At 37.9% G+C, this 22,000-nt stretch overlaps 2 protein-coding genes across 4 annotated transcripts in view; one reads left to right on the forward strand and one right to left on the reverse strand.

Annotated features, from left to right (window-relative positions):
- On the forward strand, positions 1-13,030 carry LOC111608576 (B-cell receptor CD22-like). The gene is made up of 11 exons (XM_023333488.1): positions 1-577; positions 2,854-3,210; positions 3,327-3,545; positions 4,135-4,401; positions 4,818-5,075; positions 5,161-5,415; positions 5,514-5,774; positions 5,931-6,012; positions 6,644-6,704; positions 10,319-10,494; positions 10,765-13,030. Exons 1-11 carry the CDS (start codon positions 526-528, stop codon positions 10,838-10,840), a joined length of 2,064 nt encoding a protein of 687 aa, XP_023189256.1. The 5' UTR covers positions 1-525; the 3' UTR covers positions 10,841-13,030.
- LOC102225876 (complement C3-like) overlaps positions 12,843-22,000 on the reverse strand; it is a 27,456-nt gene continuing 18,298 nt past the window's right edge. For 2 of the 3 annotated variants that reach the window (XM_023333486.1, XM_023333485.1), the window contains exons 31-44: positions 21,687-21,837; positions 20,718-20,881; positions 19,731-19,886; positions 19,557-19,616; positions 18,864-18,954; positions 18,479-18,530; positions 18,204-18,291; positions 17,987-18,076; positions 17,587-17,692; positions 16,072-16,161; positions 15,909-15,992; positions 15,653-15,733; positions 13,907-14,054; positions 12,843-13,379 (exon numbers count right to left, since the gene is read on the reverse strand). In XM_023333486.1, the coding sequence (XP_023189254.1) occupies positions 13,235-13,379; positions 13,907-14,054; positions 15,653-15,733; positions 15,909-15,992; positions 16,072-16,161; positions 17,587-17,692; positions 17,987-18,076; positions 18,204-18,291; positions 18,479-18,530; positions 18,864-18,954; positions 19,557-19,616; positions 19,731-19,886; positions 20,718-20,881; positions 21,687-21,837 (1,506 nt within the window). In that variant the 3' untranslated portion in view covers positions 12,843-13,234. The remainder of the gene's footprint in view (positions 13,380-13,906; positions 14,055-15,652; positions 15,734-15,908; positions 15,993-16,071; positions 16,162-17,586; positions 17,693-17,986; positions 18,077-18,203; positions 18,292-18,478; positions 18,531-18,863; positions 18,955-19,556; positions 19,617-19,730; positions 19,887-20,717; positions 20,882-21,686; positions 21,838-22,000) is intronic. The other variant, XM_023333487.1, reaches the window with a different exon arrangement.

The raw sequence follows: 22,000 nt of genomic DNA on the forward strand, positions 1-22,000 counted from the left end.
CCTATTTCCTTGTGCTACAACTCAAACAAACTTTTATCCACGTCAAGTCAGAGCAAAACTATTTCAGCTGCATCATGCTTTATCCAAAATGTTTCTCTGCTGAACCGTGTTTTATTTTCTATTTTCAACTTTCCATTGATAAGATTTCTGCTTTTAAAATCCTACACAATTTGGGCCACATAAAGAATGATTTTAGAGAAATCCATGTAAAAACAAAAAACATTGTTCAACTATAAAAACTGAACTTAAGGCATTTTCTGTTTTCTCTACATCAATGTTGAATTACACAGCAGAATATTTTTAGTGTTCCTGTTTTTCAACAGCGCATCTGCTGCCATCATGTTCTGTCATTAGCTGCTCACACCTTCAGATGATAAGAGGAAGGAAACTGAGCTCATCGTCAACAACTTCTTTATGCCATTTGCATAAAGTTCTGTGGGAAAATAACTGCCTGTAACTTTGCTCTGCAGACTAAAGTAGAGTTTCTGCCTTTTTAGTTCATTTAAAGAGAAGAAAGGAGCAGCTATGAGTTTCTCAGCAGCGATCCGTGGAGTTATCGTCCTTCTCATGGCAGCAGGTAATGAGCAGGAAACTTTATCTTCCACCTCAAACAGCCTGCATTTGGATTTCAGGTTTTATGAAGTAGGAAAGAAATCAGAATTTAAAGCGTCTAGACAAAATGATTTAAGGGGAAAAATATGTATTGCTTACAATATATTTATTAATGTGTGTTTTGTAAAGATAAGCATGAATAAAGGTTATGAATAATATGAAAATATTTTTTTAATCTTTAAAAAGTCCTGAGAGATTTTTTTAATATATATGTATTTCTTAGACAATTCCAAAGATAGATTTTATTTATGTCAGTCGTCTTTGCTAATATTTTAAAAGCTCTGACTGGATGGATGATTAAAGTCAAACACCTTTAAAATTCACTGCATGAGCTTCCTCTAAACGTTTCACATTTTAGATTAGATCTTTGTCGTGTTGCAAGGAGCTTAATGAAGAAACGACACGATGAAAACATTTTCAGCTAAAATGATGAATTTTGTTGAATTCTTTTGGGAAAAGTAAATCATTTAATGCTTTTTGAAAACATGAATAAGTCACAAGTAAAAGTCAGTGTTACATGTACATTCAAGATAAATAAGAAATGTTCATCTTAGTTTGACAAATATAGAGATGGGGTAATATATGTTATATTTTCTTCCCCTTGAGGCCAGACTAAGATCATTTTAGAAACTGATGCTTCACTTTTGTACTTTTGCAAAAACTTGCAAGGATTTCCTACTAAATCGTGATGAATGTTTAAATCCAAAAACAAAGCAAGACGAAGTGATAATGTGCACAGGAGTGAACACATTTACTCTGAACATCATAACAGAGCTAATGGAAGAACAGACTCCTCGGTTCACACAGAGAGAAATAAGTCGTGTGGTTTCCTTCAGAGTAGAAGAGGAACTTTTACTGGGAGGGAAGTTTTAGACAAATGTCTAAATGAGGGATATGAAAACACAGAGTTTACAAGAAAAAACATTTATAAGAAGAAACTCCAGTAAATAAATCTAAACAGGCTCCAGAGACAGAATGACAGCAGCCTGTTTCTTCACATCACTGCTGTAAACTCAGTCAGGATCTTGGTGGAAAGAGTTCACTGCAAACTGGCTTCAACTTTGGACCAGTTCAACTGAATCTTTAGGTAATCTGATCAATTTGGCTCCCATTCACATTTTGTTGGGATCAACAAAATATGATTGGATATTAAATCCTGAACAGCCAGCATGTTGTTTACTTGTTCAGCCTGGATTAATCTGACAGTCACTTTGTGGTCAGATCTTGAAAGAAAACAGCAACAAGAGACTCATCATGTCGAAACACCGTCTGCAGCTCCAGACACAGAACTGAACCACTGACTGTAAATCACCTCATCAGACTTTCTTCAGCTTTACATTGATGCATCTATAATAATATTGATAATTATAATGATAAAGCTGCTGTTATTATTCTACACCACATGGATGATGCCAGAGACAATCTGAGACTAAAATAGAGGCCAAAACATAAACAATGGATCTAAAATTGTTCTATTAGTTTATTGAGGTTAAGAATCACCATTAAGATGTTTTCTATACTTTCTACATTATTAGATTAACCAGTTTAATATAGTGTACCATTTAACATAAGATTTCAAGGAGTTACAGGGAGTTACAATTTGAGGCTTGAAGTTTTAAACATTTTTTGTCTTTGAGTTCAGTTTGTTCACTAATCATCTCGTCAATTAATAACCAATAATCTGTGATTGCTTTTATATTCAGCCAGTTAAACTCGACTCTCTCCACCAGATCTGAACTGAATCTTGTTAATGATGGTGATGTTCTTCACAGGACGAGGGGCCACAAGGTCAATTCTGCTTTAGGCCCATGAAACCTTGGACTGGCCCTAGATGATTATTGTTAATAAGCACTGATGATATTACAATATATTGATACATTAATTGTTCATCATGCAGAGTACAGTCGTTGTTTTTACAATATTAACAGTTTTCCAGTTTTCTTTCTAGGTGGCAGCAACAAGTTGAAAGGTGCAGAAAGAATCGCCTTATGGTTTCATAAACATTCACTGTTAGTTTATTATTGATATTAACTTTGATTATTGATTTGAACTTTGTGTGGAAAGTCAAGAGCACATAAATGTTTTGTGTTTCACACTTTGTAGACGAGACTCGGGATTCTTCAAGTGTTAAAAGCTTTTAGTTGATAGATATCATCATTTTGAAAATGTATTTCAGATTCATTAAAATATGTTTACATAAACAGTCTACTTAATGTTTATTTAATGTCTTTTTTCTTCCAGATGTTTGTGGTCAGAATGGTTGGGGAGTGACTTATAGTCGTTCTTCCATTTGTGCCCTAAAAGGATCAACAGTGGAAATGAGCTGCAAATATATTTACCCAGACAAATACGGCAACATAAAAACTGTTATAGAGAAAACATTTTGGTTTACAAAAGTGATTAATGGAGATTTTGTGGATCTGAAAGATGACACAGATTATTCAGTTCGTGTGGAATACAATTGCACAACGACTTTCTGCTCTCTGAAGATCTTTAATGTGAGTCAAACTGACTCACAAGAGTACAAGTTCAGGTTCATAACAAACCAACAAGGTGGAAAATACATGGGTTCACCTGGAGTCTCTTTATTCGTCAGAGGTAACAGTTGCAATTTAAGTCATTTGGTTTTAAGATGTTGCAAATAGTACAGTTTAACCTCTAAATAAATCTGCTTGTATGATTTTCATAAAATTATAACTTTTTTGTCCACATAGATCTACAGGTGAAGGTAAACAGATTAAATGATCCAATCAGGATCCAGCTGACATGTCACACTGACTGTCAGCTGGGTCCTCCAGTTTCCTACGTCTGGTTGGAGGATGGGAAAGCAAACAAAGAAAATAACAATAATTTGGTCCTGTCCTCATTTAATACCACACACAGATATCAGTGTGCAATAAGAGGACATGAGGATGTTCCATCTCCTGCAGTGTGTAAGTTTGTATCTCTGTATTTGTCTGATGAAAATATTTAAAGTATTTAGTTCAACAAAAAAATTATTAATTCACCTGGCAGGTTTAGATCTAAAAATATTTTAATTCAACCTAGAAATGTGTCATGGTTACTGATTTGACAGGCATCTCTCAAAAGTTCAAAACATTGTAAATTTTTGCAATTTCTGTTGGGAAAAAAAGCCTCTTTCCCATCACCCTAATCTGTTGCTCTTTCCACATATTTTCCATCAGATTCTCAGTGCAGCCTGAAAGTATTTATTCACAGTGATTCACTTTTTATAAATTTTGCAATGTTACAGTCACATTTCAAATTACAATAATCTCTTTCCTCAAAATGCTGCACATAAATATCTCATTACAATAATGTGTAAAAAAGCTTTGAAATTAAGAAACCAATAAATTACATTTACATAAATGCTCACAGTTGTTGCTAAATTTTGAATGCGACGCCACAAGTTTAGTCCATTTATCTCTACATTTTTGTAAATTTATTGATATTTGGGATTCTGAGCTTCAAGTTGCAAAGTCATGAGCTTCATCTGAAGTTTTATTCTCACGTTTTCTCCAGATGCTCCACAGACCACCGTTCTGTCAGTGACCCCCTCAGAAACTGTTGAAGGCTCTAAAGTGACTCTGACCTGCAGCAGTGATGCTAATCCAGCAGCTAAATACAACATTTACAGGGTGAATGAAGATCAACATGGTCAACTTGTCAGCACAGAAATACAACCAGTCTTCAGCTCCATCCAGGTCTCTGATTCTGGGAGGTATTACTGTGCAGCTGGAAATGACCTTGGGAGCCGGACGTCTCCAAGTATCGATATTAATGTGAAATGTGAGTAGAATACAATAGAGACTTACTGTTGGTTCTGTAGAAGCAAAGGTTGAACCGTTTGAAGGTTCAATTTTTTTTTTAACTTTTTCACAAAAGATTTGTCAAGAATTATTTTGCAAGAATTAATTCTTTCAGATGTAATTATCCTAGCTTGAATAATCAGAAAGTCATGACAGGAAGTTGAAAATGTTTTTAGGTTTCAAGTGTGGCCCTCAGATTTTCCTGTCTGATTTTTTAATTTTCAGATTAAAACAGAAAATTGTCTGTCTGTCGATTAGACAGTCAGACTAAGTTTTATTCTTTCATTTACTGGGTAACCAGTTTAGAAAATCAGATATAGACTTTTAATAGATCCTATAATATAGTTTGAAACATTCAAACCAAACCTCAGGCTATCATTTTGTTTCCTCACTCAGACGGTCCAAAGAACTGTTCTGTGTCAGTGAACCCCTCTGGAGCAGTAGAGGAGGGAAACCCAGTGACTCTGACCTGTACTAGTGATGCTAACCCAGCAGCTAACTACACCTGGTACAAGGAGAATAAAATCATTGCTAATGGGTCTGAGGTTTTTCATGTCCTCGCTGTCGGCTCTGAGCACAGAGGAAGCTACTCTTGCAAGGCTCAGAACCTGCATGGAGAATGTAACTCTTCATCTCGGTTTCTTGATGTTCTCTGTAAGTTTTCTTCTTTTATTTTTATATCAGGATGTATTTCCATTTTATTCATGCTTATTAAATGTCTACTTATTGTTTTTGTCAGATGCCCCAAACGTCTCTGTGTCCATAACTCCTTCAGGAGAGATCAAGGAGGGAAACCCAGTGATTCTGACCTGCAGCAGTAATGCTAATCCAGCAGCTAACTACACCTGGTACAAGGAAAAAGACAACAAACTCCTGGAATCAAATAAAAATCTTATCTTTGACTCCATCAAGTCGATGGATTCTGGGCAATATTACTGTACAGCCATAAACAAGATGGGACAAAACAACTCAATAGTCAATGTTGATGTTAAATGTACGCAGTCGCACATTAAAGAATGTCTTCCACTTATTAACTTTATATTTTGACATAATTATAAAAGTAACAAACACAACTCCTACTTTTTCTTGCAGATGCTCCCAGATCTCCTTCAGTGTCTCAGAGTCCGTCTGGTGACATCGTGGTGGGTAGCTCCGTGACTCTGACATGTAGCAGTGATGCTAACCCAGCAGCTAACTACACCTGGTACAAGGAGGGAGAGAAGGCACAAAAAGCTTCAGGAGAACGCTTCAACATCACCAACATACAAAATGAACACAGTGGGAACTATTACTGTAAAGTCCAGAACAAGATAGGACATCATAACACCTCTGTATCTGTGACTGTTGTGGCAGGTAAATATTTATAGTTTAAATCACCCAATGACCTTTTTAGGCATAGTTATCGTGCAAACTGTGGGCTAACCCGAACAAAAACTAGAATAGAATTTTAAATTGTAGAATCACTCTAAACATTTCAGTTTGGTAGGTCTAAATGTGTTTTCTTTTCAGGGCAATCAAAGATAATAGTCTTTGGGACTGTTGCTTCTATTTTGCTGATCATGATTTTTCTCCTTGTCTTCTTAATATCGAGGTAAGTTAATCTTTTTAATCTTCACATTTCTTACATTTAAAGTGCCCATAAAATGCATTCACCCTTCTGGTTGTTTTAACTTTTTAACACTTGCACAAATCAATCATGGTCAACAAATGTTTTTTGGGTTTTTTTCCACAAATAAAACAAAACAAAACCCTTAAATGTCAAAGTGAAAACTGATCTCTAGAAAGTAATGACAATAAATTAAAAACATGAAACAAAATGTAATTGTGTTAATATTCACCCTGTTAAAGTGACAGACTTAATTCAACAGAGGTCCAGCCAATTGGGGCTAGCAGTCTCACAAAGAGTGATTGTGTCTCGAATGGTTGCAGCATGAAGACAAAAGAACACTCCAATTATTGGAAAGTATAAGTCAGGAGATGCATACAAAAAGAATCTCTAAGGCACTGAACATCCCCTGGACTTTAATTAAACCCATTGTAAATTATGGAAGGTATTTGGCTTTTATTGTGAAAGAAAAAAAAAATTTGTTGATCTTAATTAATTTGTAAAATCAATATCAGAGTAACATATCAAAGGGGGTGAATACCTTTTACAGACACTGTTGCCATGCGGTCATTTTAGGAACAATAAATGACCACTAACTATTTTTTCTAATAACTAGAAAGTGGAGAACATCAACACCACCGCCTAAGCCTGGAGGAAACCCCAACAACATTGAGCAGGTCAGATGGGAAATAAGAGGCTGGTATAATCCCCTCTTCACATCCTGACTTCTGTTAATAACGCAGTAAAACAGTCAGCAAGTTCTGAGTGGAGCCAGGAGCAAAGCACCAGGGCTGGTGGGGCAGTGATAATGAATATGTCATGAAAAAAACCCTGATATTTAGTCAGTGCCTCTTGGATTTCTTTAAGAGATTAGTGTTACAGGTCCCAAGTGTCAGGACTGCTGTAACAGTGATGACACAATCTGTAGGACAAATAAACAGGAGTCAGCAATGACGATCGTAGCGCTGCCGCCCAATTAAGATTGGGTTTTCTTTATTTGTTAACAAGCAAACCTTTTATATTACACAATATTAATGTTTTACATTGCCATTGCCGTAAAAACTTGGTCTTCTCAGGCAACAATGAACCTCACACATCACCTCCCCTCACACCTTCATCCCCCACGCAGGTGAAGACAACCACGGCACGTGCACCAGACAGTACAAATTAACTGTCACAAAGCTTTACTGCATTTTAAGTGAATATCATTCCAACAAAGAAAAATAAAACTTCTTAAACATGGAGACGTTAGGATATAACGACCCTACATGGAGACGTTAAGTTGTAACGGCCCTCAGAGCGAGCTGGCATATTGTGAAAGTTACCCTCGCCTGATAAAAGTGACAAAGTTTTGCAAAAAAGCCATGACTCTGCGATATATTCTGGTCAACTAATGTGTAAACATCTTTACAGGGTACTTTTGGTGTTTTTCTTTACCGTATACTGACCAGGAGGACAAATAAACAGAAGTCAGAGATCGTAGCGCTGCCGTTAGCATTCAGATTGTGTCTGGGGCACACCGGAAGTACATCCCAAAACCAACCTGGAAGCAACGTCCCCCAAACAAAGGTTCCGCTTCGCCACTACCGCTCCCGTCCCCACCTCAGGAAAGCACTATAAATGTAGGCAGATTAACATGCCGAACTGCAAACAAAATGTAATTTGTTAATTTTTTTTGTTGAGAAAATAGAATAAATTGTATCTGAAAATATTTTAAAATTATTTTTAAAAAAAAACTAAATACTGTGGTGGCATTTTTAGGTGCACCACATGCTCCCCAACTTAAAAGGTGGCTCTGACACTTCAAAGCCAGTGATACCAATTCACCAAATATTAACAACTTGGTTATTATCACAAGAACCTCACTCAAAGAACCTTTTCCTTCAGTGTACACATCTTAGTATACAAAATTATAAGGCCTTGCGAAAGGGACTGTCGTTGCATAAGGTACAGTCTGATGAAGAGCATAAAAATGTCCTTGTACAGGTTATATTGCCCACAATGGTGAAGCTTGTAACCCACACAGTCCAACATGACCTATGACCCCTTGTGGCTGGTAAGAACGCCCATAGTGTTGTAACTGAGTGTCTGAGGTGGTCTCCTTGCTCATGTAGATCTCCTGAGAAATCCCTCCTGAGTTGGTACTTGCTCCTCCTGCTCGATATCAAGTTCAACCTGTTCAGTGTCTCTCTCCAGTTCTTGTTCTTGTTCATTGTCTGTTTCACAGTTTTGAACTTTTAGCTGTGCCAGGTAACTTCCGAGACATGTTAACAACAAAAGACGATCTCACAGTTTCTGAGCTTAAAAGTTTCCTGCAGTCTCACTTAGGTGAGAAAAGTAGTACAGAGCTCTTCCAAGATTTAATGTGTGCTAAGCAGTTTGAAAATGAGACCCCTCAGCAGTTTTTGTATAGAATGATTGGACTGAAGCAAAAGATCCTGTTCTCCCTCAGACAACCAGACTCAGTCGTTAAGTACGATATTTCCACAATTCAGTGCATCTTTCTCAACACTGTTTGCCAGGGCATAGTGGAGAAGTATGACAGTGTTCGCCGAGACCTCAAGACCCTTCTAGGTGACCCCACTGTCAGCTATGAGGCACTGCTTCCTAACACTCCTCTAATCACCTCATTTGAAGTGTGATTCTCCCTGAGACCCTCATCTATCTGTTTACAGATGCTATTGTAACTGAGTTCTGATGTTGTGTCACTAATCATTGCCCCATGCACTTTGAATTCTCTGCGGGACAGCAGCGGCAAATCTTTCATGGCTATCATGTTCTCACCAGGGTGACTTGGAATGTTCCCTGAACGAGGAACAGAGTACTGTGGTGAGCACAGCTGTTGGTGATGGGGTTGGAGAGTCGGGAGAAGTGGGTCCCCTGTAGCTGGTGGAACTGACGCCCAAGTTGCCTGCTGGTTGCGAGATTGGTTGGAGCGAGGTGGTGTTGGATTTTGTCCCTGTGGGTCTGGAGAAGCGGAAGTGGATAAGGCTTGGTTTAATTGAGCTTGAATAGAGTCATAGCGGGCCAATAATCTCTGTATGTTTGTATCACCATAGCCGTCTTGTGGCTGAACAGGGGAAATGGCCTGCTCACTTGTACTTGCTTCTGCTTCAAAGGATACTGTAGCATGTCCACGATTCATCATAGTGCCGTCTAGGAAACATTCCAGTCTTTTTAATAATGGCAAGCCCTGGTCCTCCCGACCCAGGATTGTTGGACATGTCAGGGAGGTAGTCAGATATTCAACACAACTTTCTTCATCATTCTGAGTCAGCTGACTGGAGTCCAGTCCTTCCACGTCTCCAAGAGAAGTTGCGATGAGGTGGGCTTCACTACCTTTTAGCTGGTGTAACTTTTTCTTGATGCTCCAATAGTAGTTGTTTTCTCTCACCAGAAGACATCTTGCTGATCTCGGACGCTTGAGTCCACAGCGCTGCACTCTGCAGGCTGGTACACTCTTTTCACCGGTTACTGGCCTCTCTACTGCACAGTGGGTCGCTTCTGGCTCCGAGAACATATAAATACTGTGGTGGCATTTTTAGGTGCATCACATTAGTGCCATCAACATTATATCTCGGTAAATATGTGTCTAGTTGTACTTCTCTAATGAAAATCGACCAATATGGTGGTAACAACCCAAGTCGATATGTTCAAAGATATAAAAATAAACAAGTCCATGAACCCTCTCGCGGTCTTAGCAGCAAATGTCACGGTCAGACAGCAGGGAAGGTTGATCCATCAGACCGTCAGTTCCTGAAACTACACAATAATGAAACATGTAACAACGCACACGGGGACAGTGCGATCCCACTGGACCGCAGACAAACTGGAATTAAAGAATAAGTGTTGAACGCAAGAAGCTTTAAAATAACATAAAATCTGTCATCTTAAAAAGATTTTAAGCTTTTTAGGGTTAAACAATAATCCTGTTCTCATTAGTACCAATTCACATCAGCTGATTTTATTGGCCTGTAATAAATTTCAGTAAGAATGTTCCTGCATCATTTTGCTTTGCTACATATTATTTCTGGATTAATTTGTTGTTTTGTTTGTCTGTGGATTAGCTGGGTCATTGCTTCATTATAGATATAAATGAGTAAGACGTTGATGTTCTCAATACTTATTTTTCCCTGCCGTGTGTCTTTTAAAGTGACAGGCGCTGCAGCCACCTTAAGTCATTGAAACGTTAGAACAGTAACAGTTTTCTGTGGACAGTAAACTGTTTGAAGCACGGCTTCATTTGACAAGCGAATCTATAACTGATTGTGAAATGCATTTGCTCCTGCAGAACCAAAACAGCCTGTCGAAGTCGCAGGAAGACCTTCAGTACGCCAGCATCCGGTTCCTGAGGAAGCAGAGAGCTCCTGTGTATGAAAACTTTCAACCTGGTAAAACCGGCACAGCTGATCTGGAGGAAGAGGGCGAGCAGAACGTAGAGTACGCTACTGTCAAGTTTGGCCAGAGGTAAGTAGCTCTCGTTAACATCGTGCTTGGTGAACATTAAGAAACAGCACATTTAAATTATTATAGAAGACAATGATTCCTTAAGCTGCCAAAGTGTTGTGTAGAGAAAACATTTGTGAAATATATCTTTTAGAGTAGCCTGATTATGGAGGGTTTCTCTTTTGGATTTGTTCTACAGACTTGCTTTACCAAGAAAAAGAAAAACAAGTATTCACAAATTACTCTGCCAAAGCATTTCATGTTGCATTTTCATTTCTTTTTCCTTTTCAGAACTGAAAACCCAGAACCCGAAGATGATTCAAATGCTTTATACAGCGTAGTAAATAAACGTAAACCGGGTAAATAATATCTATTGCTGTACAAACATACTTGTGGTCATAAGGTTGTTCTTTTTTCATTATAATTACCTGCAGCTTATCAATCAGCCTCCAGGTAAACATTAGGATGGACCAAAATGCCCAGAGAATGGACTTTCTGCTTTGAACTTCCCTTTTACACATATTGTCATTATTATTATTATTATTATTGCTGGGAAAGAGGACAATTCAACAAATGTTTCAAATGAAACAAAAAGTGTAACATCATATATATAGAGAAGACATCATCTGGAACTGCATCACAACTGGAAACAGGAAACAAATTGTTTTGACAAAAAAAAGACCTTTCAATTGGGAACTGGATGAAAAAAATATATTAATGAGTGAATTCTCAAACTTTCCCAAAAAGGAGGAAACGTTGGTGAGAGATACGAGGCAATGACAGGAAGTGGATGGATTCGCCTCACCCACAGAAACAGTCTTTCTGTTGCAAACTCCTTTTTCCCCAGAACCATTTCACAGTTATTTCTGCATAACACCTCAGCTGTATGATGAATCCTGCCTGTAACAACAACAGGTTTGAGAGTAAGAGCATTGCACCAGCTCTAGAAGTCAACAGTCAAAAGTCACACCATTAACGCTATCAGTACACTATCTGTACTGATAGCGTTAGTGTGATGCTCGAGAGGACAGTGACAAATGTCAGACCGTCAGCTCCTGAAACCACACACACACACACACACACACACACACACACGCACACACACACACACACGCACACACCCAAACTTGCCCTGTCGGACCGTGCACAAAGTATAAGACTTGTGGGGTCCAAATGTCTTAATACCGTGGGAGTTTTAAGGTGACCACAGGTGTGTTTTTGAAACTAATGGGGGAGAAAATTCATTGTTTTATCAGCAATATGTGTTTTTTATTCATAAAAAAAGTGATGACTTACTGATGCCAAATGAACAACAGGTTGTACATAAATAATCATTTTAACTTCCGTTACATGTGTACAGTTTGCTTGAAGTAACAAAAACTACTATCATAATAAAATGAACTGTACTGTGTATGCTAGCTGCAGCTGTATTAATGTGTTGATAGCCACATCATTGAAGCCCAAATACATGCGCTTGTGTTAAAAAAAGACTGATTGTGTGATCAAATGTGAGACTTTCAGTTGCTTCCGTTCACTGATGGAATATCTTACCAAGTCATTGCACAAGTATAAAACCCGATCTGAAGCAGATATCATGTCTACAAGAATTGAAGCTTTTTATATTTTTTATTACAGTTTTTGTCACAAACTGTTGATTGTAACTGAGAAGATTTGATACCGGAGTCCGTAAGTCGGGTGCCGGTTTGTTACGTCTCAACGAAACTGCTGTTATAGATTTGTACCAACTTCCCCTTTCTTCTCTGGATTAAACCACATAAATCTTCATTATATAAGTTGGGGTCTTTGTTATCACTGCCTTCTTCCTTTGTGGCCGTCGCTTTATGCACCAGTGACTGTGTGCTGTGATCTGTAAACGCTGACATCATTTCACAGCTGCATTGCGTTTTTTTTCTTTTTTTCTCTCTCTCTTTTAAACATTTTGCTTATTGGAGACATGGAACTGAATTTAACTAGCGTGACTCACACGCCTGAACTCATCTGAAAAAGGAAACGCTTCACTATTGGTAAATGATGCCAGCAACGTTCTTGTTTAAACAATCAGGATGTGTTTTTCTCTAATGACCAAATAAGGCCACCAGCTAAAGTTTGTGTAGAGTACATCACTTTAACAATTTTGACTTTACCGCCATCTTGGCCACAATGCAAATTAACAGGAAGGAACTTTGCTCTGAAATCCACAGCACTTCGTCTGTCTCACTTAGCCTGACCATAAACCATTTTAAAACATCCTCTTTTGCAAGTACATTTAGAGTTATTGTACACATGACATATCTGTTGATTTCACACTCACTAAATCAAACTACAGAAATAAAGGAAGTTGTTCAGTTCTCAAAAAACTGGAAGTAGTGTTACAGTTGTACGTGTATTTTTAATGTTCCATATTTAGAGTACATGTCAGCACGAAGTGATTTGCGCTAATACACAATACATCTTTTCTGTATTTGAGCACAGATCATGAATTCAGTTTAAGCGGTTTTTTTTCATTGTTCCATTTTCTTAATATTTACTGACCTAAGAATAAATACAGTAATGTTTTTTTTTTAAATCATTTGTTTTCTTTAAAAAGACGCCAAGAACAATGCTCTCCCTCATTATTCCCCATGTCTAATTATATACTCTCAGAAAAAAACCCAACACTTATAACGTTATCAGACAGTACAGCGCTCTTTTACTTCATCTTTTTTGGCTTCTTACAGACATGCATTCATAGACGTACAATTAAAATCAAGAACAGCTGAAACTACAGCCTGCAGCCGCTCACAGACAGCTCGTTTGCAGCATCAGAGAGACTTTTGCATTTGGCCTGCATGCTGGTATTGCTCGAACACTCTGCATCTGCAGGCCAGCGCTCCAACCAGGTGTCCTTCCCCAACATGTAGATAAACCTGGGCGCGAATATAAAAACAGATTAAAAATGAAATTTGAGTTTAGTCCCGTTAGTGCTGCTAATGCACGTCACCTTCATTTGACATCTCGCCACACCAGAAACAGTCAAATTAAACAGCTTGTTTTTCTTAAAAGGATATCCAGCGGTTAAGTGGAGAGTTTTCAAAAGGTTTAGTCGTTTTGTTTTTTTACTTTAGAGAATTTCTGAGTAATTTGTGTTTTATTTCTGCAGACCTTATTTAGAGAAAATAATCTGGTGTATCTTTTAAACGGAAGTCAAGTTAAAAGCTGAAAAGGGACTTAAGCCTCGAATATGTCACAGCTCTTCAACTGTATCCATTGTGAAATGTTGTCACTTTTGCATTAAATTACTATCTGTACTGAAATCTATCAGTGTTGACACAATGTTCACAGTCTACTAAAAGAGCATGTCACTCTAAGTCTTATATTTCAGGCTCATTTAGCAATTATGAGGGGTTTACGTGCTGCTATGCTTACTGGAACTGAGAATATTGTACTTGCTCACCCGTTGTTACCGGGGTGAGTGGTCCACTGGTCCTCTTTAGGACCAATGATGAGATACTGGGAGCCCAGTTTGAGGTTTAGTCCTTCTCTGCAGCCACCATTCGACAGGAAAAACCTCTTCTGACCAACTTCAACTCCAGCCTCAACACCTGAAGGGTTGCAGGTACAAAAAAAAAGGTACACTTATCAATTTAGGATTTTCATAGTGGCTTAAAAAATTACTTTTGTAGTGTGCTGTTGATGACAACTGAGCTAGATACTGGGGAGCTAGATAGATTAAAACATTAAGCAAATCGTAAACTATAACAAGTAATGCAGTCAGGAGTTCACTTTGTACCAGCCTTAGGCTGTTTGTTTGGCAAGACCTAGCGTGCTAGCTAGCTAGGCTCCTTTGACCTAGCTAGCTAATGTTAAGGAATCATGGCTATTTTTGATGGTTTAATATAGTTAAGCTAATGCCATGTGCGTTTAAGTAGACCAACATTCCATTTGGACAAAAGCAGATGCAAGGCAGGAGTTCACAGATAAACATTCTTTTGGCAAGGCTGTAATTTAGACCAGCCATAAAACACAAAGCTCTTGAAAGGTTTTAAATTAGGAGGCCATAAAGAATATCTTCCCCGGCTCGCAGGTCAGAGGTCGGGGGTTTCTCAGGAGCTCAGAGTTGCATCTGGAGTTGACCACAACTTAGGAATCTTGGAAAACACTTAGTTTAATTTCTGATATACCTCTTAATATTAATAGCAATAGTGTGTTAGATTAAAGTATATTACCTAAGCTACAAATACCAATTTAGTAAAGGGAAATGTATTTGAAAATGTACTAACTATGACAATATTGGAACCCAAAAGGGAATGGTTTGAATGTTATGTTTTACAGGTTGAAAAAGACTTCTATCTCATTATTGTTTGTGATAAGGTAAAGATTCAAATCTTTGGAGAGGCTGACTGCAGAGGAGCAAGATAGGTTTTGTGAAAATAACTTATAACTTTAATAACTAGAATGACTCTTGATATTTGTCATTAAAACTCAGGGGAAGGTCTAAGTATTTGCCAAGGTAGCTCTTGGTTGGTCAAAACAGAGGTACGCCCTATTTGCATATATTAACAAAGAGAAACGCCTTCACTAGAAAAGGGAATGCTCAATAATAAGAATTCAGACAACTGCCCTGTTTTGCTTTTAAGCATCAGCTGTCTCCAAAGGCGCCTTTGTTCTTATTCTTTTAATTCTTTTGTCTCAGGTAAAGAATGTACTTCTGTGTACTCTGAAGTTTCTTGTTAAATTCATTTCTATTGAATTAAACTCTGTATTTTTGTGACGTCATCGTGCCTTGCCGTTTCCTTGCCGGCTGTGACGAGATCCGCTCGCGACCCGGCTAACAGGAGGAAGGAGAGCCATGCTTTTTCCAAAAATTTAAGCTAACTTAATAACTTTCCTTCTTAACACTAACTAGGCTTCTATTGACCTAGCTAGCCAACTAGGCTTCTATTGACCTAGCTAGCTAACGAGGCTTCTATTGACCTAGCTAGCTATATTGGCTCCTGCATCCACACCTGGATGGTTGCAGGTAAAAAACAACAACAAATAAACATATCTATTTATAATTTACAGTTACTCAAAGAAATAGATATAGACGGACGGACGGACCATGTATCTCATGGTCCGTATATCAATATCTTCAGACCATGTATTGCATTTAGTTGTTCACTAACTACCAGCATGAGGTTATGTGTTTGTTGCCACTCACCAAGTTTAATAACTTGTGTAATCTCCATCTCATATTTATCGTAGTAGCTCTGATTCATACTGAGCACCTTCACCTGCCAAACTGAAACACAGATTTAATGTTTAATATAAACACAAAATGGTTAAATGGTTAGTAAAAATGTGTGTTCTGTGGTTGAGTGTCTATCTCAGTCAAAATACTAGGTTGGCTGATATTCTTCTTCCACAAACTGTTCATAATGTACACCAGCTGTGTGTCTGAAGGTCGTGCTTCATACCATGGTGTAAGCTTGTGCAGGCGAATATCTCTCTCTCTTTCCGGAGGAAATTTTGATCTTCAGGTTTTAAGACACAGCAGTCGCCTACAAAGTGTAATGTTGAATTTATGGAAGGAAGCGTAAATATGTCATCATTTCCAGCTGCGGTGCCATCGCTTGTTACCCTGTGTGCAGCGGCAGACGTTGTTGTCGCAGATCCTACTGAGCTCCTCTCTGTCCTCCCTGGGAGAGTAAGTACGACTGCAGCGGTGATCTGAAACAGGAGGGAGCTTTTACAGGTCTTCTAAATGAGATCAATTATGTAAACAACGACTTTGCACTGTGACGAATAGAAAGGGTCAGATTTTGGGATTAACACAAACATCCACATGGGTCAGATTTCAAAACTGGAACTTAAGAATACTGCCTTACAAACGTTTTAATTGTGTATGGTGTTGCATGTTTATATTTTTGTCAAGTTGCAACCACAAACGTTAACATATTGTATTTAGAACAAAAGATACTGACTTAAAATTAAAAAAAAAAACATAATCAGAGGAAAAAAATGATGAGTATTTGTCCTTTCTAGTGGTTCTATGAGGTAGCACCATCAGATATTTTTATTTATCTCAAAACATTTGGACATTTAATATTTTGTCACATGGCAGCTCTAAACTTTAATTGGGGTTTTATGTAGCTGATCTTCACAAAGTAGTGAATAACTGTAAAGATAACGAAGATATGATATTTAAGACTAGAATATTATAACAGACCAAAAAAAAGAAGGAATTTTAATACAGAAATGTAGGCTTAATGAAAAGTATGTTCAATAACTGCTTACAGGTTGTTATTTTCAAAAGATACTTTAAATCTGACAAATGAACATCATAAGAACTTATATTCTAATTTATTGTACATGTCAGCAGGTTTTCCCCCAGTGTTTTATAAGCCTGGCGGGCCACCAGGCTTTACTGTGAACCCCGCCAGGCTAAGCATTACTTATTTTTTAAGTCTTTTTAAAATGTTTGTATATTTTTTAAGGCTTTATAGTTGGTGTTCAGGTATTAATCTCTCAATAGCACATAATTACCAAGTGATATTTTCAAGTTTCCTGCAAACCTTAAACATTTTCTAACTCAAAAACACGACGGGCGGCTGGATGAATGAATCGCAAGTTTTCTGGGAGAAACCTTGTGTCAGAATACCTAAAAATGATTCTTTACAAACAATTGTTGAGGTGGACGGTACTGCTTTGGTAAGTTTGCAGCTGTGCCACCGTATTTTCCTTGCAGATATTTTTATTTATCTCAAAACCCTTTTTTACACATTACTGTGTGTAATGTCAAAAGTTTAGAGTTCTGCTTTGTAACCTAACTCTGCTTTAGATTTCTGCACAACTTTATCTTTGACACCTCTGCTTTGTAGATATTATTTACAAATTACATAACTTCAGAGTAAAGACGATTGAAAACATGTCCTACTTTTCAGAATTTATCTGTAAAAAAAAAACAAGTAAACTTTGTTGTTACACAATTTTCCATATTGGTCAATCGTATAAGCTTCAAATAAAATCTGTTGCGGTTCATGGACAAATTGTAGTAGTTTTGGGGAATGAATACTATCACCAGGTACTGTAAAAATACAGATTCATTACTGATACACACGCTCCATTACATGTGTGTGAAGCATGCTGTCTTACCTGGGTTGTAATACTCGTAAACAGTGACAGACGACGGCTGCAGCAGACCCACTTTAAAGATCTGCTGGAGCCTGAAGATGAGAATTTCAGGCTCTTTGTGAGAAACCTGAAAGACGGAAACAGAACAAAGATTTAGTGCGACAAAGAAAACCTGAAACATAACAAAATATTGCTCTGTGCAATCAAGAATGCCGCTTAGAGCCTAAAAGAAAGGAACTTTGCTTGCAATGTGTAACATTTTGAGAAGATGTCAAGCGACCGCAAAGTAAATGCAGTCAAAATATAATAAAAAAAAGTACATTAACAGCTGCACTTTTAAAGCTTTTTCATTAGTAAACAGATGTGAACTCGGACTCCTTCGCTGCACTCCGATAATATATGTTAATAAACTCTGTTTTACCTTGAACAGGTGGATGATCAGAGACCCTCTGTCACTCAGATTATCTACGATCTTGAAATTGCTGATGTAATGATCCACAGAGTTGGACAGCTGCACAAACAAACAGAACAAAAAAAATGTCAATAATTCAGATCTGAGTAGTTTTGTTATAATACAGTATGGAATATTTGTGTCGTACTTCGTCCACCTCTAATCACTATCATAAAAGGTTTGTTACCATTTCCAGGTCTGAGTTTTCTGGGTTGAAGCCAGTGGGGAGGCTGATGTCCAGAACCACCATTCTGACGTCTCTGGGTCCCAAAGACCTGCAAGCAACAGACCATGATAGACGTTTTAAAATGTGAAAAAAACGAAACAAAGAAGGAATTTAAAAAATACAAAAGCCTGATAATCTATAAATCCTGGACAGATGTTGCTGTTTTAAAGGCAAAGGCTGACTTTTTAAAGTGAAGTGTGTCATTATTTATGAAAATATCCATCAGAAAGTCTGACCTCACGCTGATGGTGATCTGGTAGGATTTCTCTGCATCAGCTGGAGGCTTTTCTGGTTTTAAATGGAAACAATAAAAATTATTTAATGTAAAATTCCATTACTTGATAGTATGATAATGTATTTATTTGCTATTACTGAAATAATAATAATAAGCAATAATACCTTTGTGTTTTTTTAAAGCAACAAGGTCCTCACCAAGTTTAATGATGGCAATTTATATATATATATAAAAAAAAATATTCTTTATATTCCAGTGTTACTTGGGCATACAAATCCGTCTGCATTTAATTTCACATTTATCATTAAAACTGTATTTTCAACTTCCAATTGTGCTAAAACAAACAAAAAGAGATATAAGGCCTGTGAGGTGGTGCGTTCAATTACCGCTGGACTCTTCAATGTTAACGCTGAGCTCAAAGTCTCTGCAGGGTGTTTTCTCTTCAACGTCATGGAGCTGGTTGTAATGAGTCACAACCTGAGGGGAAGGTTTAGCAAATAAAAGAAAGAAAAACATTTCAAATTTAAAACATTGTGTGGTTTTTTAAAAATTTATTTAATGTTTTTACATATTTTTAATGCTCCCAAACAGAATCGTTCATTCCACTACATAGTGGTTTCTATGTGCAGGTGCTTCCCACTAAATATCTGCTGTTAATGCGTCTTTTTTCCTTCTGCTCAACTTTCCTTTAATATGTTTGTCACACTGTGAACAGCTTCTTTTGCAATGTGGCTGCAAACAATGACTGGTGGTCTGTTGACAACTGTCAAGTTAACGGTCATCATCTTTTATATTGTAACACCTTAATACTATTTTTATATTTAAAAGTACTCGTTTTAAGGCCAATGTTTTTAAAATTACTGGCCTCATGTAAAATTCATGTTTTCTTAGAAACTGGATTTTCATGATCAGTAAGTAACAGTAATGAATATTTCAAATATCGCGTGGCATGCTGCGTGTAATGAATCTATATAATGACAGTGGGTTTGCCTATAGAACATGAGTTTGATTTTAGGTTCTAACTTGCTAAGACGTCCTTTCATATAAAGAGATTTGGCTTCGTAAATGTTGCTTCGTACCTCCAGGATTCCTTGTCCATTCCCTTGAGCCACCGCTTCCATGTCGACACCAGCAGGGAACTAAACAGACAAACAGGTAGCAAAGGCGGACGGGTCAGTAATAAACAATGAAATCATTTTCACTGTCCGTGACCTCTAAAACTGAGAAAGAGTCATAATCAAAGTATGACTCACTTTAGAGGAGCGAGCAGCGTAGGCGGTGTCGGGGTTGAAGTGGTAACGGATTTCCTTGCGTCCGGTCATTCTGAGGTCCACGTTCAGGCTGAGGTCAGCAGGCGGCGGCTCGCTGATCATGTACTCTGACAGAGCCTGGAGCACAACCATAGTGGACTGCAAGAAGAAAGGGATGAAAAGATAGGTTTCTACTAAAGGCTCTGCCACAAAATATGAAAATGATTGTCTTTTTTTTGTCTACATATAATGAAATATTCAACCGAATCGATAAGTAAGAGCTGATTTTGATTTATGGTAAACAGAGTAAAAATAGGGAATGCAAATAAGTATTTAATAGCTTCAAGTTATTTCAAAGGTGGTGTCATTTTGTTGTGTGTTACTGCATTTAAATAAAAAAAAAAATGTCTATCTGCCTTCAGTTAAGCCCAAAATTATTCAGATTTAGGGGAAAGGTTATTGTGATTCAGCCAAGAAGTTTGTTTCTCATAGGAAATGACACTCAAAATATTAAACAGCGTGAAAGTAGCACAAATTGGCAAAAGAAACCCTACTTTTATTGAAATTTAATTTTAAAAAAATAACATTTCAATAAAATTTTTAAAATTTTATTTAAAAAAAATTAAATTTCAATAAAATTGAAATTATTCAGACCCCCTCAATAATTACCGGAAAAAAAAACTTTTTGCCGTAATTATTACTGAAAAGCTTTTTGAATGTTTCCATGGTTTATTTTTGCCTTTGAGGTTGGAAGGCCTCATTACCACCACCCTAATCTTTAACCACAGATTCTCCACTACCAGTCAGATAAGTTAAAATTACTTCCAGTTAGAAAAAACATGGTGAAAGCAAAAGATCACAATCTGGTAGAAGTATTCAGAACTTTGGGCATAACTCTACACTTTATTATATGCCTCTAATGCACAATATGATACTTTAGGTCTATCTTAATATATTATGAGGGAATGACAGACGAGTCCACGCTGGTACCTGAGTGGAGCCGAAGCCTCCTCCTCTTCTTCTCTGACCGTTGAGCCATTTGAAGGGCGCCGCGGCCTCCTCCATGCGTCCCAACTTTATCAGCGCTAGCAAAGCGTAGCCAGTTGCTTCCAGAGTGAACAAGTGGTTTTCCTTGTCAGGCCAGTGGCTCTTGTCTAAACGGGAGAGCAGAAGACAGACGATGAGTAACGAACAGTTTAAATTTACCTTCAAATTGAAATGTAAATTCAAACTCAGGCCAAGTCCGACTCGACCTCTGTTCCGCGTTTAACAAGCCGGCAGCACAGAAGAAACCAAAGGAGAAAGTACGACGTAGTCGTGTTAATCTACTTATTTCAGTGTAAATAGAAGATTTGATAGTTTAACCTGTTGAGAAAATACAGGAAGTAAGTAGAGAGTAGAGGTTAATCAGACTGTAACAAGCGCAGCGCACTGCATGCGCCCTTCTCCGCTCCTGTCAATCTCACACATTTGCACATGACTCAGCCTGCAGTTACAACGAGCAGCAAAACGGAGCCGGGAGACGTTAAAGAAAAGCTCAAATCAGGAGAAGGTACACTGCTTACTTACATGGTCGTCTAAAAGCAAAAGCAGTCAAATCAGAATTACATTATGTCAGGTTTACTTCAGGCTTTGCGTCTATAATTGAAATTATAGACCCAAAATCAAGTTGGATCAGGCTTGGACACACTGCGTATGGGCTCAGGCCCGGTTTGGTCGGATCCAAGCTCTAGAGTAAAGTTAAGCACCAGCGGTAAATAAAACAAGGAAAACATGCTGCATATCATACAATAGAGACGAAAATAAAATAAACAGGTGATACATCAGCTCCCTTTGTGCACAAGAATTTGACTTTTCACTTAAAATAATGATTAAAACATCATGACGGAGTTCAAACGTCAGCAATGCGACATCAAATCTTCTCATATTGCTGCAGCGTACATGTGAAGTATGAGGTACCTGGAGATGCTGCTCGGAGTAAAGCCTGATGGAGGTTATTTTGTGTTCCCTGCAGAGCCAGAGCGTAGGAGGCGATGGCCACCGTGTACGGCCTCCTCTCACCAGTCAGCAGGGCTCTCCTCAGGTACTGGGAGCTGCTGGCGGTGGCTGACTGCAGCAGACAGGAAGGTGACATCACAGACTTGAAATCCCATTAAAAGAAACTCTGATAAAACTTAAAAGCTGTTCATCAATCATATGAATGGGAGTCTAAACCACATGGAATCTGTTGAGATCAATTAGATCTACGGGGAAATCTGTCGGTTCTGTTTCTG

The sequence above is a fragment of the Xiphophorus maculatus genome, chromosome 5 (genome assembly GCF_002775205.1).
Source record: "Xiphophorus maculatus strain JP 163 A chromosome 5, X_maculatus-5.0-male, whole genome shotgun sequence".
NCBI lineage: Eukaryota > Metazoa > Chordata > Actinopteri > Cyprinodontiformes > Poeciliidae > Xiphophorus > Xiphophorus maculatus.

What these genes read in the sequence shown, in the direction of transcription:
- LOC111608576 (XM_023333488.1), top strand. Translation starts at nt 526, where the DNA reads ATGAGTTTCTCAGCAGCGATCCGTGGAGTTATCGTCCTTCTCATGGCA. An exon ending in AGTCAATGTTGATGTTAAAT is followed by an intron (nt 5,416 to 5,513) that starts GTACGCAGTCGC and finishes TTTTTCTTGCAG; the next exon opens with ATGCTCCCAGATCTCCTTCA. An exon ending in ACTGTCAAGTTTGGCCAGAG is followed by an intron (nt 10,495 to 10,764) that starts GTAAGTAGCTCT and finishes TTTCCTTTTCAG; the next exon opens with AACTGAAAACCCAGAACCCG.